This window comes from Diorhabda carinulata, chromosome 11 (genome assembly GCF_026250575.1).
Source record: "Diorhabda carinulata isolate Delta chromosome 11, icDioCari1.1, whole genome shotgun sequence".
NCBI lineage: Eukaryota > Metazoa > Arthropoda > Insecta > Coleoptera > Chrysomelidae > Diorhabda > Diorhabda carinulata.
Window position 1 is genome coordinate 3,884,331 of NC_079470.1, and position 15,754 is coordinate 3,900,084.

The following is a 15,754-nucleotide window of genomic DNA, read 5'->3' on the forward strand; positions in this document are numbered from 1 at the left end:
TCATCTGATTTATCTTTTTCAATACCTACTTTTTCTTTTACTTTTCTCTCCAATGTGTGCACATTTCAACTATCGATGTTTATGAAACCATAGACAGCAATCGTTGCATTTGATCAAATGATTACTTAAAACTTGAAGGTTGTTATTTAATATTATGTCCAATTTTTCACACTGTCCTTTTCTGTCCCTCTTTAATTTCTTTCAACAATTGATTTAAATATATTTCGTTTTGGGAAAAAACATGAAGGTGTAAATTTCTGAAACAACGCCTCTAGTAGGTCAAATGTAACAGCTTACATTATTTAGTGTTTCTAGTCTTCCTGGTAAAGTCAAAGTACAGTTAAGAAAACATCTTCCATTTCACCTTTTCGCATTAAATTTCTGAAAGGCAAAAGACCCAAACAGGGACTATATCCATTCAAAATTTTTCAGTATTTTAAAAAAAACTAGAATATTTTTCAAAATCTTAAACCAAATAGGCACATTTAACAACAGCAGCGCATCTAGTAGTGCCAATTTACATTCTCTAGTTTTTCTAGTTAAATAAAAGAAGAAGAGAGTTTCCGTTTAGGAAAAAACAAGAGGATATAAATTTCTAAAACTGTACCCATTCAAAATATGACAAGACGTTTCAAGCGTCACCCTATATATACACCTCTCAGTAGTTCAAACGCAACAACCCACATATTTTGTGCTCGCTTTCTCTATACTAAATTAAAAGTCATTTGCGACGTGTCAGAAATAAAAAACGAACTTCTTATTTAAGATCCTTTATTTTCTAATGTAAAATACAGATTTTTGCCTTAAGGTAAATCATTGTTAAAAACTCACGACATAAAATTTTCTAGTCTGTCCAATTACCAACTCCACATTAGTAATATTCCATAAAAATAAACAAATATGGATGACTACTAAAATACTGTAACACAATAGCTATAAATATCCGAAAACGGATAAAATTAAAAAACAACAAGAGAAAAAAATCTTTTTTTCTATTTTTCTATACTAAACCATTAGTTACTTTGAATTCGTATACACTGTGTCTACAAAAAACATTGAATATATTATTTTCTATCCCATAGTAAACCAGGGTACCCCGGCATAGAATTAAAATTATTTTTGGTCTATTTTAGTATTGTTAGATTCCTCTTCATTTTGTTTTCGTTTTTTCTTATTAACAAATACATCCATTGTTCATTAAGTTTATTAATTAGGCAATTTGTTTATTGAAACTCTGAAAATCCTTATACTATAGTTTTTCTTGTTGACTATACATTTTTAAAACTACAATAATTTTGATAATAATTTGTTAAATAGACCATCAACCCTCTTGTTTTTAAAACATTGTTTTGTGTAGTAATATTTATTTAAATAAGAAACAGAACCAGACAGAATATATTGTTGGCTTGTCATTTGCGTCCGATAGGTGGCGTGCCAAATTTTTATTTCCGTTGTTACCTGGAACTGGGTTTGAACTATGGTACGTTTTGGTAAGCATCAATTCTCTCAATTTTCTTCTATTTAACGCTCATTTATTAGATGACACTTAGTAATGCAAAATATTTCCAAAAATATAGTTCAATTTTTCATAGTTTTAATAAAGGGAAGCAGATTGTCGATATTTATAATACAACACGATTTTTTCCTCTTATCGTTCATACAGAGTGTACCAAAAGTTGATGTTTAGTTCAATGTTAACAGAAATAGCAAAGGAAAAACACTTGCCATACATCATCTTCTTCTCTCGTAACTTTTTCACAAACTTCAATCTGTTAGTCTACCTTAGGAACAATGGTTTTTACAGGAGCAAGTAGTATCCGCGATAATAGGATTCCAAAGGACTGTCTGTTGCCCAATAAAAAGATCGTGAGTAAACGATATAAAAAGAGAAGCGCACAAATCTACGCTTGAGCGAACGAAGAGGGTTTTATTAAATGTATGGCTAGACTACAACTTGGTTAGATAAAACGGTACTCAAAAATTGAAAAAAAAATCATACATATAAGCGATGATATCAGAGACCACGTTCTGATAAGTGTGACAGATAAAAGATGTACAGGTGAAGGATGCTGCTTTATAATGATAATTATAATAATACTTTGTTTAGAATGCAATCCTACTTTTCAAGTTTATTTATTTTTAATAAAATTTCTGTAACAAATCCGCCATTTGGCAACACGTGTTGGTGAAAAAACTAGTTAAAGTTGACAAAAAGCGAAAAAAAAATTATTCGGGATCTCATGGGTTAAGAAGAATCTACAGAATGGTGAATAAAAAGTAATACTAATCAAGAACCTTCATCTTAATAATGTAAAATGGAATAATAAGGATTTGAGATAATTTATTGGTGGAGTCCAGCACATATTTAGAGCTACTGAAAAAAATCTGGTGGGAATACAATTTTCAACAACATTAGAGCAAGTTTATATCAGCAAGACTCTTATGACCGATATGAGGTATATACAGTAGATCTGTTAAAATATCAACTTTTAGGTCATTCTGTATTTATTAAAAAATAAATACAAATTTTATCAAGCAATGTTAATAATATTTAATTTATATTGTCAATCTATATTTAATCACGATACTGATTTCTAATAATTTCAAGTTACTATTACTCTTTAACAATAAATAGCAACGATTTAATTTATGGAGCTAAACTAAAAAAATAATAATTATAAACAATATTTTGCAACATAATGCATACATGCTCGTACTAAGATTTTGTATACAACCTCCTAAAAAGGTATTACATAATATTTGCACCAATTTTAGAATTCAAAAGTCGAAACGAACCAAATATCTACTACAATCATACCAAATATCCGATTAAAAATTTTTTACTCAATCTTTCGCAGCCATAATACATCTTGAATTTTCTGAAAGGAGTGGTATTAATAAATCAGTTGTAAACAACGAACATCCCCAGTGCCGTAGAAATAAGAGTCGACACAATAGATCCTGTGGGACGTAGCAGTGTGGATGACATCCTACATTAAACACAAACTTACAACTGTTCAAGTGTATGATCTACAAGATATTAACTCAATTTTATTCTCAATAGGAGTTGGTTGATATGAACAAACTCCCTTTTCCATCACTGGCAAAACTGTATCCTATATACCAGAAAAGTAGTGCAAAAGCATTTGATTGCCCCGGAACTTTTTTGTGATATAGAAAAATGCAGTTACAAGAAAGCGTTTCAGATGAAGGAATAATATGAAAGAGGATTACTCTTCTTCCAGGACTGGATTACTCCAAAAAGTATCTACAACATCTGTCCACTGACTTCCTTACAGGACATTACTGAATCAGGAAACACTTATGAGGTTAGGTCTAGCAAAAACAGTGGAATGCAGGTTCTATGGGGTAAAAGAGGAAATTCTAGATCATCTAGTTATGAAATCTTATCAAAAACCATCGGGAAATGACAATAAGCACTGACACATGATTATTTGAGCGATTCAAGGTACAGTGATGAGGTTAGCTTTAATTGGAAGCACAATAGAGGTGTATAATCGCTCTATATAATTATAACTAGAGGATTACCCTTCTGCCAGAACTGGACGACTCCAGAAAGTACCTACTACATTTTTTCACTGACTTCCTCACAGGACATTGCTGCACTGTTCAATTTTTTTAGGAAGACTTCCAGTTTCATAAGTGCACTAGAGAAAAAACGGCTTCTGGCTAGGAAAAATTGCCAGGACGAAATTCTGGAACTTTATGGTGAACGTTGTAGATAGGCCTGTGATGAGATCAGCTTTAATTGAGGGTATAATATAGGTGCATAATTCCTCTATTTAATGTTAATATCTTGAATGTCAAGGTAATTAGATCTGTAATAAGAAAAAGCTTGGATGGCAAAACTATTCCAATATGAACAGTTGACTGGAAACTTTGATTTTTGGCGAAGATAAAAATTTCTTCTCCGTATACAAATTCTGATAGAAATTGTTAAAAAAAAGTTAATAACAGTATAAAAAATTTGAAGTATAATAATTGAAGAGTTTTTTGAGTAAAATTGAGATATTTATCGGAATATTTGGAAAAATAGTTTATAGGCGACATTCAAAAATCAACAAAAATTAGTACAAACATTACATACAATAATGTATATTTTACTTAAAAAATAAATGTATATATAACAAGAGATACTACATAAAAATGTAGTAAATATGTGCGTTAACATAAAAAATGATTGGTAGCTGCCACAAGTTGATAAATACACAGACATTGCACGAAATACAAAAAGTAGTATACATTGAAATCGGTATACAAGCTTTAGTATACTTATGTATCTTGAAAGAGCGAAATATCAATCAAGATCGTTTTCCGGCATATCGAATAATCTTTCTAATATATAGAGAAAAGTTGTCAAAGTCGAATAATATTTATTCTAAGCAACTCAGATTCAGTTTTGATACAACTATCAAATTAAGCCTCAACTCACACGTTTGTCACATTTTTAGTCTTACGTATTCAAATGATACCGCTAAGAATAGTGCTTGCCGCGCCCTCTTATTTAATTTTTTTGAAGTTTGTCAAGTGAGGGTTGAAATAAAAATTAATTATGTGATACTGGATTGAAACAAACACAACTATATATCTTCAATAGTATATAAACCAAATTAATTTCCTACTTACAAATATAAAAGAGCTTACGGTTTCTAAAATCTATTCAACTTGGAGTTGTCAACATCACTTTTTTTCCTAACATTCTATCCTGGAGCTTACTAAACTGCTCTTGTGATGTTTACCATTCTGCTCACCAAAAGATAATCCGATTAACTCCATTTTTCATATTGAGTTATAAAGTAATATATTTCAGTGACCAAGATGACTAACTCCATAGCTAACCTATTTATTACTAGAATACGGTAACTCCTAAGAAACCGAGATTTTGTAAGGAAACATGAGCTGAGAACCTCCTAGTATATTACTTCTACTAAACTAAAGGGTGGACAAACCAAGGAATATTTAAGAAATGGTTTGAATATGTTCATTTCCCAACGTTAGGGAGCATTTAAGTCTCAAAATTTCCAGAAAGCTGACAACGCCTTATCCCAACTGGAAGAGAAAAAATATTTTTGCAAAATTGAGATTGGACGAACCAAACAATATTTAAGAAATGATTTGAAGAAATTTTCATTTCCCAAAGTTAGGGTGCATTTAGAGTCTCAAAATTTACCCCAGAAAGTTGAAAACGCTTTATCCCACCTGGAAGATGGAAATATTTTTGCAAAATGTTTGCCTCCCAATGTCGCAGCTCTTATCCAACCTATGGACCAGGGCGTAATCTCTTCAATTAAGAAGAAATAGAGAACGAAATTATTGACAAAAAGATTAAAGAGAGTGGATCAGGGCCCAGAAGTCAGTTCAGAAATCAACATTATTGAAGTCTTGACGGAAGATTTTGCCAAATGTGGAAAAATCTTTAGTAGAATCTGAAACGAAAGTTTAGCAAAATCAGTTGCTGGTGGAGGAAATGTCGATGAAGACAATATTAATGATAGTAACATTTATGACCAGGCTGCGAAAATCTAACTCATGAACAAATTATAAAAGAAATGTTAGGTTTGAATGTGGAAAAGTTGTTTTATTAATTGACATCGCCTTATATCACCTGGAAGATTGAAATATTATTGCAAAATGTTATCCAACTTATGGACCAGGGCTTAATCTCTTCAATTAAGAAGAAACAGTGCCTGGAAGACAATTCAGTCTTTATGGAAGATTTTACCAAGTGTGGAAAAATCTTTAATAGAATCTGAAAAAATAGTTTCTATTCATGATTTAGCGAAATCAGTTGCTAGTGGAGGAAATGTCGATGAAGATAATATCAATGAGTGTAACACTTATGATCACGTTTTGAACATCTATCCGATGAACAAATTGTAATGATAAGGCATAAAAGGGAATGAGCTACGATGTAGCTTTCGCTCATATTGAAGGCTTTATTCAGTATCTAGAGAATGACAACTCGTTGTCATAAAATAGTGCTAAAAAATTTAATTTGATTGAATATCTGAAGAATTGAATCTACAAATTTTTGAGCAGTGAATCTTTTTTATTATTTTTCAAGTAAAACGTCTTTTTAATTTAAATATTATATTTATAACTTGTTCAAATGCATATTTGGAGCAATTTGTTGCGGATAATCGGGAGTTTACTGTACTTTAACTTTAAAAGCTTATTCTAAATTTATTTCATAGAGTTAATCGGTTTATCTTTTGAATGCTCTATATATACAGTGTGATTAAACCATATCTTCTTGCAAATATAATATGATTCTTTATACAAGTGATAATTTTTAAATCGGTGCACATTTTGGGACCAAACTTGAAACATACAAGCGAAATAACAGTAATATTACTAAAAATAATAATAACATTAACAACTCTTCTCTACACTACTCCCTTTTGTCCCCGATACTAATGAATAATATACTACAGTACTGAATACATTTTTTTTCTGTAAATGATAAATCCGGAAAACGCCCTTAACTGTATGTACGTAATCGTATAATTTATGGGGATAATTCTTGAGCATGCATGGGATCGTAACCGCAACTGCTGGCGTCGTAGGCGGAGCTCTGATCGTACGCGGAACCCATGGAATAGCCCATCGAATCTTGTGGCGGTGCTGGTGACATCATAGGAGTGGGAGTACCGCTATACGGCGATGCCCCCGCGGCTTTTTTAGCAGCGTACAAATTCGCCTCTTCTTGCGCTTTGCCAATGTTTTTCTTATAACGAATTCGTTTGTTACCAAACCAATTTGACACCTACACATGTTAATGTATTTAGTAAAATATTTTTTTTTACATAAGATATACATACAATACACACACGCATACAGATTGTCCAGGCTATATCTCCTAAACGGCAAAGATATCCACTAAGAGAAAATTGTTTGAGATCAATTTTTTAAAAACATTTCATTATAATTATTAAAGATTATTAAGAAATATTAAACATTAAAGGGAGCAACAAAGAAGAATGAATATTTTGAAAGCAACAAAATTATAGATATTAAAAAAATACAATGGAAAATAATTATATACAAGAAAAGGATCCCATCAAATTAAATTGGGCGCTAATAAGTGGACCTATGTCAGTTTTTTTCAATGTTTTATTAAAATACGAAGGCAGTTTTTTTTTTCAACCTTCGATAGGTTATGAATAAAAGAAGTTCATATAAAACAATCTTATTACCAAAAGATTAGTTACTTTTCGACATAATCACCAAAGAGATTGAGACATTTTGTCATATTTACGGACAAGGTTTTCAATACCATCTTCAAAGAAAGTTGCCGCCAATGAACAGACCTAGAAACTTCTGAAAATTCCGTAGACAAAGCAGTAATGGTGAATCTGCGGTTTTCTTTAACCATTCTCTTAACTCGTTGAACCAGGTCCTTATGCACATCATTACGGCCTTCTTCAAACTTTCGACACCATTCCCACATTCTCCGATGGATTTCTGCAGCACTACGGCCTTCAGAGTATCAATAATGGCGGACATGTTTACTATGCTGTAGCGCTGTAGCACAACGCCGACTGACACCTGAATGTCAACAATGGTGGAATGTGTAGAGCGAGTTTCGCGGTCGCCTACAGCGCATGCCCGCTTTTTTATGCCTGCGTAGCGTCTGCACGGAGCGATCGGAGGTTGAAAAAAAAATGGCCCACGTATTTAACCTTATAATTTGAGTAGAAAATTCTAATTAACGAATAAATATTTACCCTAATTAGGATCAGATCTGAAATTTCGAATGATCATCTGTTACTTTATTATATAACAAAGAGGCATATAGGCGAAAATCACGTGTCACAAGATGGCGTTGAATTTGGTTTCTATAGTGGTGAACAACAATATAATATGTAAAGGTGTTTGATGCTTTACAGTTTTTTATGTGTTTTTAATAATTTTAGTAAGATTTGTGTGGTTGTGTTTTAGAATCGGTCTAAATATGACGAAAATTGAAGTAATCCTCATTAATATCCTGGAATATATGTATTGGAGTCAGAAGTAGGCCACTAAAAAAAGCGAAGCGTTTTTTAAAGCGGTATTTATAGTATTATGTGGCCTAGAAGGAACAAATTAAAAAACCATTTAAAGTTTGTGTCTACAGACGTCAGGTCTAACTTCCCAGTCTCATGAGATAACAATTAATCTGAATGTGTAGTTAAAAATTGAAAACGCCTTTATTCATGGAGGAAGAGACTTGATTATCTACACGAAACTACCAAAAAGGTGTACCAAAGTTTTAGTGGCCACTAGAATAGGATTTTAACAACTAGTATTATTTTCCAAGTATACCTTATAGATGTGTGGTTGCTTTATATTACAATTTAGCCTAAAATTTTAAATAACATTTTCTATTGTTTATAAAGAAGAAACTAAAATTAGTTCGTATTTTAGTTTTGTTGTTCACCTCTATTAAAGTTTGAAAGAAGATGTAACAGATGTCACCCACTTCTTAATTTTTTAACAATTTTCTACATTAACTTATAATCTATGATTTTTTTTAGGTTAGGGACAGAGCAGTCACTAGTTTAAGAGAAATAATAACCGCCCAATAACTTACAGCTAAGAGAAACCCAATTTTTGATTATTTGTTTAATAAAAGTTAGTACAGAAATAAAAAAGGCGGATATTAAGTGAAATATTTTATAAACATCGTAGAAGTTTCTATTTTACTAAAGATATCTTTGCAGTTTCAGAAAATATAATCTGGTCAAATTGGTCTGGGACACTCTGTATGTTGAGTGTCAATTTAAACTTTCATTGATTTATATACTCGCATACATTCCTGAAATATATAGACCAATGAAAGTTTGTAGTACAAAAGCCAAAGGTTAAAACCGTATCTCATAGCTTTACAACCAAAACATTACACAGAAGGTACTTTTCATGGAAATCTAAATCAAAAATGATAACTATATTTGAGTAATAATCAAAATTAATAGAAACTCACCATAGCATCTTTAAAGTAAAAGTTTTTGCTATCAGAAACAAAATTAAGACTAGTAAACAACTATAAATTAGTCAAAGAAAAAGTTCACCATGTTTAGCCGCCAAAGCACAGCAGGAATGAGAAAATCAAAAATTTATCCACCAGATCAGACCCTTTCTATTTTTTACAAGGTAATCGGTTGAAAGGAGAACTGGAAAAAATAGAAAATCTCTGGCAATTACTCAAATTGTAGTCTTTAAATGGTGTAAAACATTTGAGACTTTGATTGCAAACGTTCAAATGGACTTAAGTTGGATAACCTACGCATCTTGTGAGATTAAAAATTATAAACAATGCCACCTGCAAAGTTTACGGAGAAGAGGATGCAATAGGGGAACACAATTTCTGTATGGAGTGCTGTTACCAACGGGGAAAAAAATAGATATTTTTATGCCTCAGTGTCTCAACATTTTAATCTAAAAATTCAATCCGTTTTGGTAATAATGCTATGAGACAAAAATTCTTGTAGTCGGCTTCAGTACTATGACAAAAGTCATCGTTTTGGCACAAATCCTCTTCTTATAAATTCGATATATCCACATTAAATATATACGACTTATAATATGTAGTACAATTTACATTAACCAAACTTTTCATTAGATTTGTGATAATGACACAGGTGAATATAAAAAATGAAATAATGTTGGGTAAGCAATATAATTGTGAAACTTAATATATATTGATAAAATTAAAATATAAACTTTTAATATCAGATAACACAGATGGATGTACAAAATAAAATATATAAATATATTAATAGATAGTATATTCGAGACAAAACTGGTGATATACAAGACGCTGTTTAATTCTAGAGATAGATCTTAAAGACAATGAAAACCAATTGCAAGAAATCATAAACCAACGTACACATGGCATTTAATAAGTCATTAGATTATAAAAGTTGAAAATAATTATCAAAATTAATTAAAAAAAATATATAGTAGTCCTTGATTATTTAGAATAAATATAAATGAAAATGAGAGAATGAGAATCAAATCCTGAAGTATAGGATACAGTTTAATACATTAAGGACATGGAGCAAGACAACCAGCAATTCAACACAAGCATTGGAAGATGAAGCAGCTCAAAAAAATCTTGCAAATGCAACTTTACTGTTGGCTAATACAAGTTTGGAAAAAATAATGACAAATTGCAAACCAGCTTTGGAGCACATTAAAATGTTAATGTTGTCTCTCATTAGCACTGGAACTGGATAAGTAAGACTCGTCATTAGGCTGCTTTGAAAACAATTTTTTTTCTAACTCTTACCCTCTGAAATATTTCTTTTTAGCTCAATTCTAAGTGGCCTCTATTTTATTTTAGTTTCCCATTCAATTAAATGGAGAAATTATTATTTTCTTTTAAATTTGATATTACACATAATTTATGGAATTTTTTAATATTCTTAAAGTTGAATCTTTCAGCTTTACAAAATTGTAGTCGTAGGACAAAAAAATGATTAAAAAAGAGAAACAGAGACCAGAACATACAAAAAAACAATGTTAATAGAATTAAATTGATAGCAATGGAAGATTTACTTAAATATATATGTAAATTATATTAAATATTCAACAAATACCTATAGAATCTAAATAAAGTCAATCAACATTTCATTAATGAAGTTATTAGTTGTGAGGAGCACCTATTTCATTAAATTAATTATCACGATACATAATATACAGAAAATCATAGAAAGTGAAATAGTTTCTAATATTATAGTAGTTACCTGGCTGACTGTAATACCACATTTCCTGGCAAGTTCTTCTTTAGCTTCTTCACTGGGATAAGGATTAGATAAATGTGAATAAAAATATTCGTTCAATATTTCTGATGCTTGTTTACTAAAATTACGCCTCTTTCTTCTGGCATCCAAAAACCTCGACCTAAGCAAAAATTCACAATTCTACAGTAAAAAAAATTCACATTACAACTCCGTTTAAAATAACAGCAGTTATATTAACCAAAATCAAAGGTCCTTGCTGAAAGCTTCATCAAAAACATCCATTCTTAATACATACATTATCTAAGTAATATTTTTAGATAATTATAGATGTTAGAATGACTAAAAAAAATCGTGTATTATATCAAAGAGAAATTCCATATGAAGCTTTAACCAAAGAATATACAATTGCAACAAATTACAAAAAAGAAGAATAGTTTCCTCGATAAAAAAAATAAAAGAAAAAAATTGAACCCAATAACAAAGCATTTTGAAGATTGAGATATCAAGAACAAATCATGTGGTAACAAAGGAAACAATTCTTTGAAAAAAAAGTTTTTATGAAAATTTTGTTTGGTTTTCTAGTTTGATTAACTTTTTCTACTTTGTATGATGTTATTGACGAGTACATATGATGTAGGTGAAATTAACCCGGTCTTTTTTGAAATCCAATAAAAATGAAAGTGTGCTGAATTATGCTGCAAAACAATATTTTTTAATATTGGAAGTCCTATGAGCTGATAAATAATTTAAATTAAAGTTAGTCCAGTCATTTTCGAATTTTCTAAAAAAATAAAGGGTTTAATTGTGCTAGCTTTATGCTACTAGAGACAAATTAATTGGAACACCTTAACACCTTTTTTTTCGAGAGGTTCGCCAACCACTTTATCAATTGACACAGTTTTTTTATTGCAAAAGTGAAGGTTGTACTGAGTTGTACAAGGCCACTGTGCAGTCGAGACAAAAAATTATTTCATCAAAATTAACGATTAAACTTTGATATATGTGGATTTCATAGGGGTAACAAAGTTCACCACCTTTGTATTCACACAGAATTTTTTTATTGCAAAAGAAAATGTTATTAATTTCAATGAAATAATTTTTCTTATCAACTGCACAGTGGCCTAGGATACTTGCACAACTCAGCACAACCTTTACTTTTGTGATAAAAAAATCCTGTGTGTAAAACCTTTTTAGTTATTAGCAAATCTAAGAAGCCAAGATATCTTAAAACACACGATCACTATTGATAATATATGATCACAATGAGAAGTCATAGATAACAAAAGATGGTTATGAAATTGAGACGATGAATTAAATTAAACAGTTCTAATTTTGGTTGATAATTATCCTAGTCTTTTTGATTGTTACTAATATGAAATGCATTAAACATCCAAAGGTTACATCTGTATTGAAACCTGTACATCAAGGTACCAAAAGAACATTAAAATCTCATTATCATTTCAAAAGAAAACCTTGAAACTAAAGAACAGAAAAGCTTTACGATTAAGATTAGATGGCATCTTGATAATAAAAAACATGGGCTAAAATTTTACGAAAACTAACAGTTAAAACAACATACAATGTGCGTACAGGTATAAGTATATTATAAAAAATTGTTCTTATTAATGAACACATTCACATGAATGGAAATTTTTGGTTTTTATGACCAATAATAAGTAGTTTCTTTGATGTACGCAATATTTTTAACCAACTGATAAAAATATAAGAAATTTCTTACCTAAGGATCATAACAGCCTCACATGTAGATTGTTTAAGCTGCATTTGAATAGAACTGAATTTTTTGTGGATGATCTGTACCATTCGTTCAATTTCTTTAGGTGTAATCGGCCTAGTACGACTCTGTTCTCTAAGTAGATTCATAACATGTGTAGTAAATTCATTACATGCTTGTTCATATTTCTCCAATTCCTAAAAAATTATATTTTCGATAATAAATTAAATTAAATAAGTTGAAAAATGTGTGGCGACCAAGCATTTAAAAATACATAATACAGGTATACATTCCTTCAAGACATTTTCATCCTTTCACTGTTTTCCTAATCAACTTCCTCAATAAAAGAATAATCCTTTGACTCCTGAGAATTCCAAGTTAATTTTCTTTCATAACCTTCTCAATGTTCTTATAGCATGCAAATAACTTAATCATTTTCAATAAGTACAGGTTATATGAAAACCAACATACCTACATCCCTCTACCATCTACATTGTTTCATGACACCCTCATCTATTTTTCACTTAAACGAACCCAGGCATGACATTTTGGACTAAAGAGACATTCACTCTTTTTCTGGACAGCAAAGCAAGCAGATCTCGAATGCCTAGTTCTATTGCAGAACTACGCTGCTACTATAGATTCGACACACGCGATTTAGTTTAATTTTATATTTTGTATATATTGTTTTGTTGGTGCATTCGTACATATAGTGAGTTAATGTAGTTATTGAGCTTTTATTATTGTGCTACCATCCACGACCCTAAGACTAGCGCCCATAAATTCGACTTACTTGGTGGTAAATTTGTCTAATCTGTGCCAGTTTGGCTCGATAATCAGAATGTTCAATTGCATTATCTGGTTGTCCTGCTTGTGCCGCCGCTGATCCAGACGCTGCAGCTCCGGCACCTCCTCCTTTCTCGGGTCCAGCAACTCCTTCTGCAATCAACATGTTATCGAGACGCATCAATTGTGGATCTGGTGGCTCCTCCTCTTGCGTATTCCTTAATGACAATACTGTTTTTTCTTTAATTTCACACAACACCTAATAATAATAAACACATTAGTGGGGGGATTCTAATACAGATTTGAAATAGTGATTGCAATTTTAGATTAAAGTCTGTCAAATATGAGGCTCAAAAAAATAATTTTTGCTGTTTAGCAGTTGAATTTTAAGAATAGCACTTAAAACTATAGACTGTACTTGCTTTCTAGAACAAAATTTATGCTGATATTTACTGAAATAAAGTTAAATAGGTACAAGTAACTCTTGAATAATTTAACTCATTAAACATTCAACTCAATGAAAAACGGATTGTAACTTAATCTAATGCTTGTTTAGCTACTATATACACTAAGTCAAGCATAAAGTTCTACTTAAGACGTGGGGTAAGAAATCAAAAGTGAACTACTAGCATACACTATTATAAGTATTAGATAAAAAAAGTATAAACACCGAAAATAATGCAGGTTTCATCCGATGGCAGTTCAGAGTGTGTTTCCTCGCTTGGGCTTCATCTAAACTTTGATCAGTAATGTTCATGATTTGTTGTAAAATCTCGCTGATGTCCTGTTTACGGGGTTCATTTTCATTTCCAGCAGAAGCTTCGTTTTGTGGGGTCATACCGTAAGGTTGTGGAGGCATTAAACCGCCCCCCGTGTGACCCATCATTCTTCCTGGATCATCCATCACTCGAAATGTCTACTCACAACCACAACTCACAGGTCACCAAACGTACATAACAGAAATAGAAAATGGTGGACAGGTAAACAAAGCACAAAGAATGACTGATGTTTTTGAGAAAGGTAGTAATGATCTCTTGAAGTTCAATGGTATATTAATTCGCAAGGGTGCCACGTTTCTACAAATGCACTATGATTTTATTAAATCTTATATTATTTTTAATATCAATTTATACTACATAGAAATGGGTCACTAAAGATATGTTCCTTTATATCCAAAGTATATTAAATTTTTTTTTCATTTACGTTATCCGATTTTTTTCTAATAAAATTTAAAAATCTTCCTAACAAAAACTCAGATTTATTGTATGATACTAAATCTGGCAAACTTAAAAAGTTCAAGTTATCCGGTAAGTTGGACCAGCTACTTTTTCAGATATACGAAGCTAGTTTCTTTGTGTGTATTAAACGGACTACTATAAAGAATCCGATCCCTTGAAAACTTTGTAGAATTTACATGCGCAGTAAACTATTGTCCAATTTTATAGATCCTTTGAGTATCCAATCAATTTTTTACAGAACTAATTTTATATTTTTATTAATAATAGCATAGTAGTTATATGATCTGTGTTTACATTCAATTGTTGATTTTGTTATTTTGAAAATGATATTTTAATATTAACTGAATTTTGATATTTAAATGAACAAGATCTATATGTTCCCAAATGTCAAATGAGTAAAAGTGGAATATTATAAAAAAGAAGAAAATCAACTTAAAATAATGTTTTTCGGTGAAAAATCTTAAAACTGGGATAATTTTTGACACCATTCAAATTCTGTGTTAGAAATAGTAAATATTTCTTTCAAAAAATTGTGTTAAAAAATATAGTCCAATATATAAATACAGTGTAGATAAAACATTTTACATTATGGTAAAATTTGTTGCCTATGTCAATTTTGTATCTATATTTTTAATTGAAAAAATGGGTTCAGTATGTTTTCTTTATTATTTAATAGAAGAAAATGAATTGTGAAAAATAGATATCAAATAATTCAACAAAAATCTTTATACTCGACGTAATCACATCGTAAATTTATTTCATGATTTATCAACATATAAAACCAATTATTTATATTGATAATTTACATGATTTATCAGAAAAATGTATAAAAATAGATCTTAATATTTCTAATATAAGGATGTAAATCCTCAATCCGTCGGCGTCGCAAATTCAGTTTATGACGTCTACACTCGATGGGGACGCTACCTGTTGAGCATAAAACAACATTTGATTCTTTTACAGATTCTCAAAACGTGGGTTTTGTCGTATAAAAGCGAAGATGACAAATCTAGAATTTGGAATTGTTCCTAAAGGATTAGGAACTATGGTTAGTTAGTCTATTATATAACTTCTCTCTAGTTAATTAGAAACCATTTCCTAATTCGTTAAAAGGTACAAGCCAAAGCGCCTGATCAGATTTTTAAAGGATATTGAAAAGGCCTATGTATTCAACGGACCTAGGCAGGCCACTTTTTTACTATTAACTATGAAGGGTAGGCGACCCAGTTGTAACACCGAAAACCAGTGTTGTT

General features: G+C 30.8%; 1 protein-coding gene across 1 annotated transcript; it reads right to left on the minus strand.

Annotated features, from left to right (window-relative positions):
- Window positions 1-754: 754 nt before the first annotated feature.
- On the minus strand, window positions 755-14,293 carry LOC130899349 (homeobox protein extradenticle). The gene is made up of 5 exons (XM_057809247.1): window positions 13,934-14,293; window positions 13,271-13,522; window positions 12,484-12,674; window positions 10,749-10,905; window positions 755-6,787 (listed from the first exon to the last, which is right to left on the minus strand). The coding sequence occupies exons 1-5, from the start codon at window positions 14,165-14,167 to the stop codon at window positions 6,530-6,532; spliced, it is 1,092 nt and encodes a 363-aa protein (XP_057665230.1). The 5' UTR covers window positions 14,168-14,293; the 3' UTR covers window positions 755-6,529.
- Between the last annotated feature and the right edge of the window lie 1,461 nt (window positions 14,294-15,754).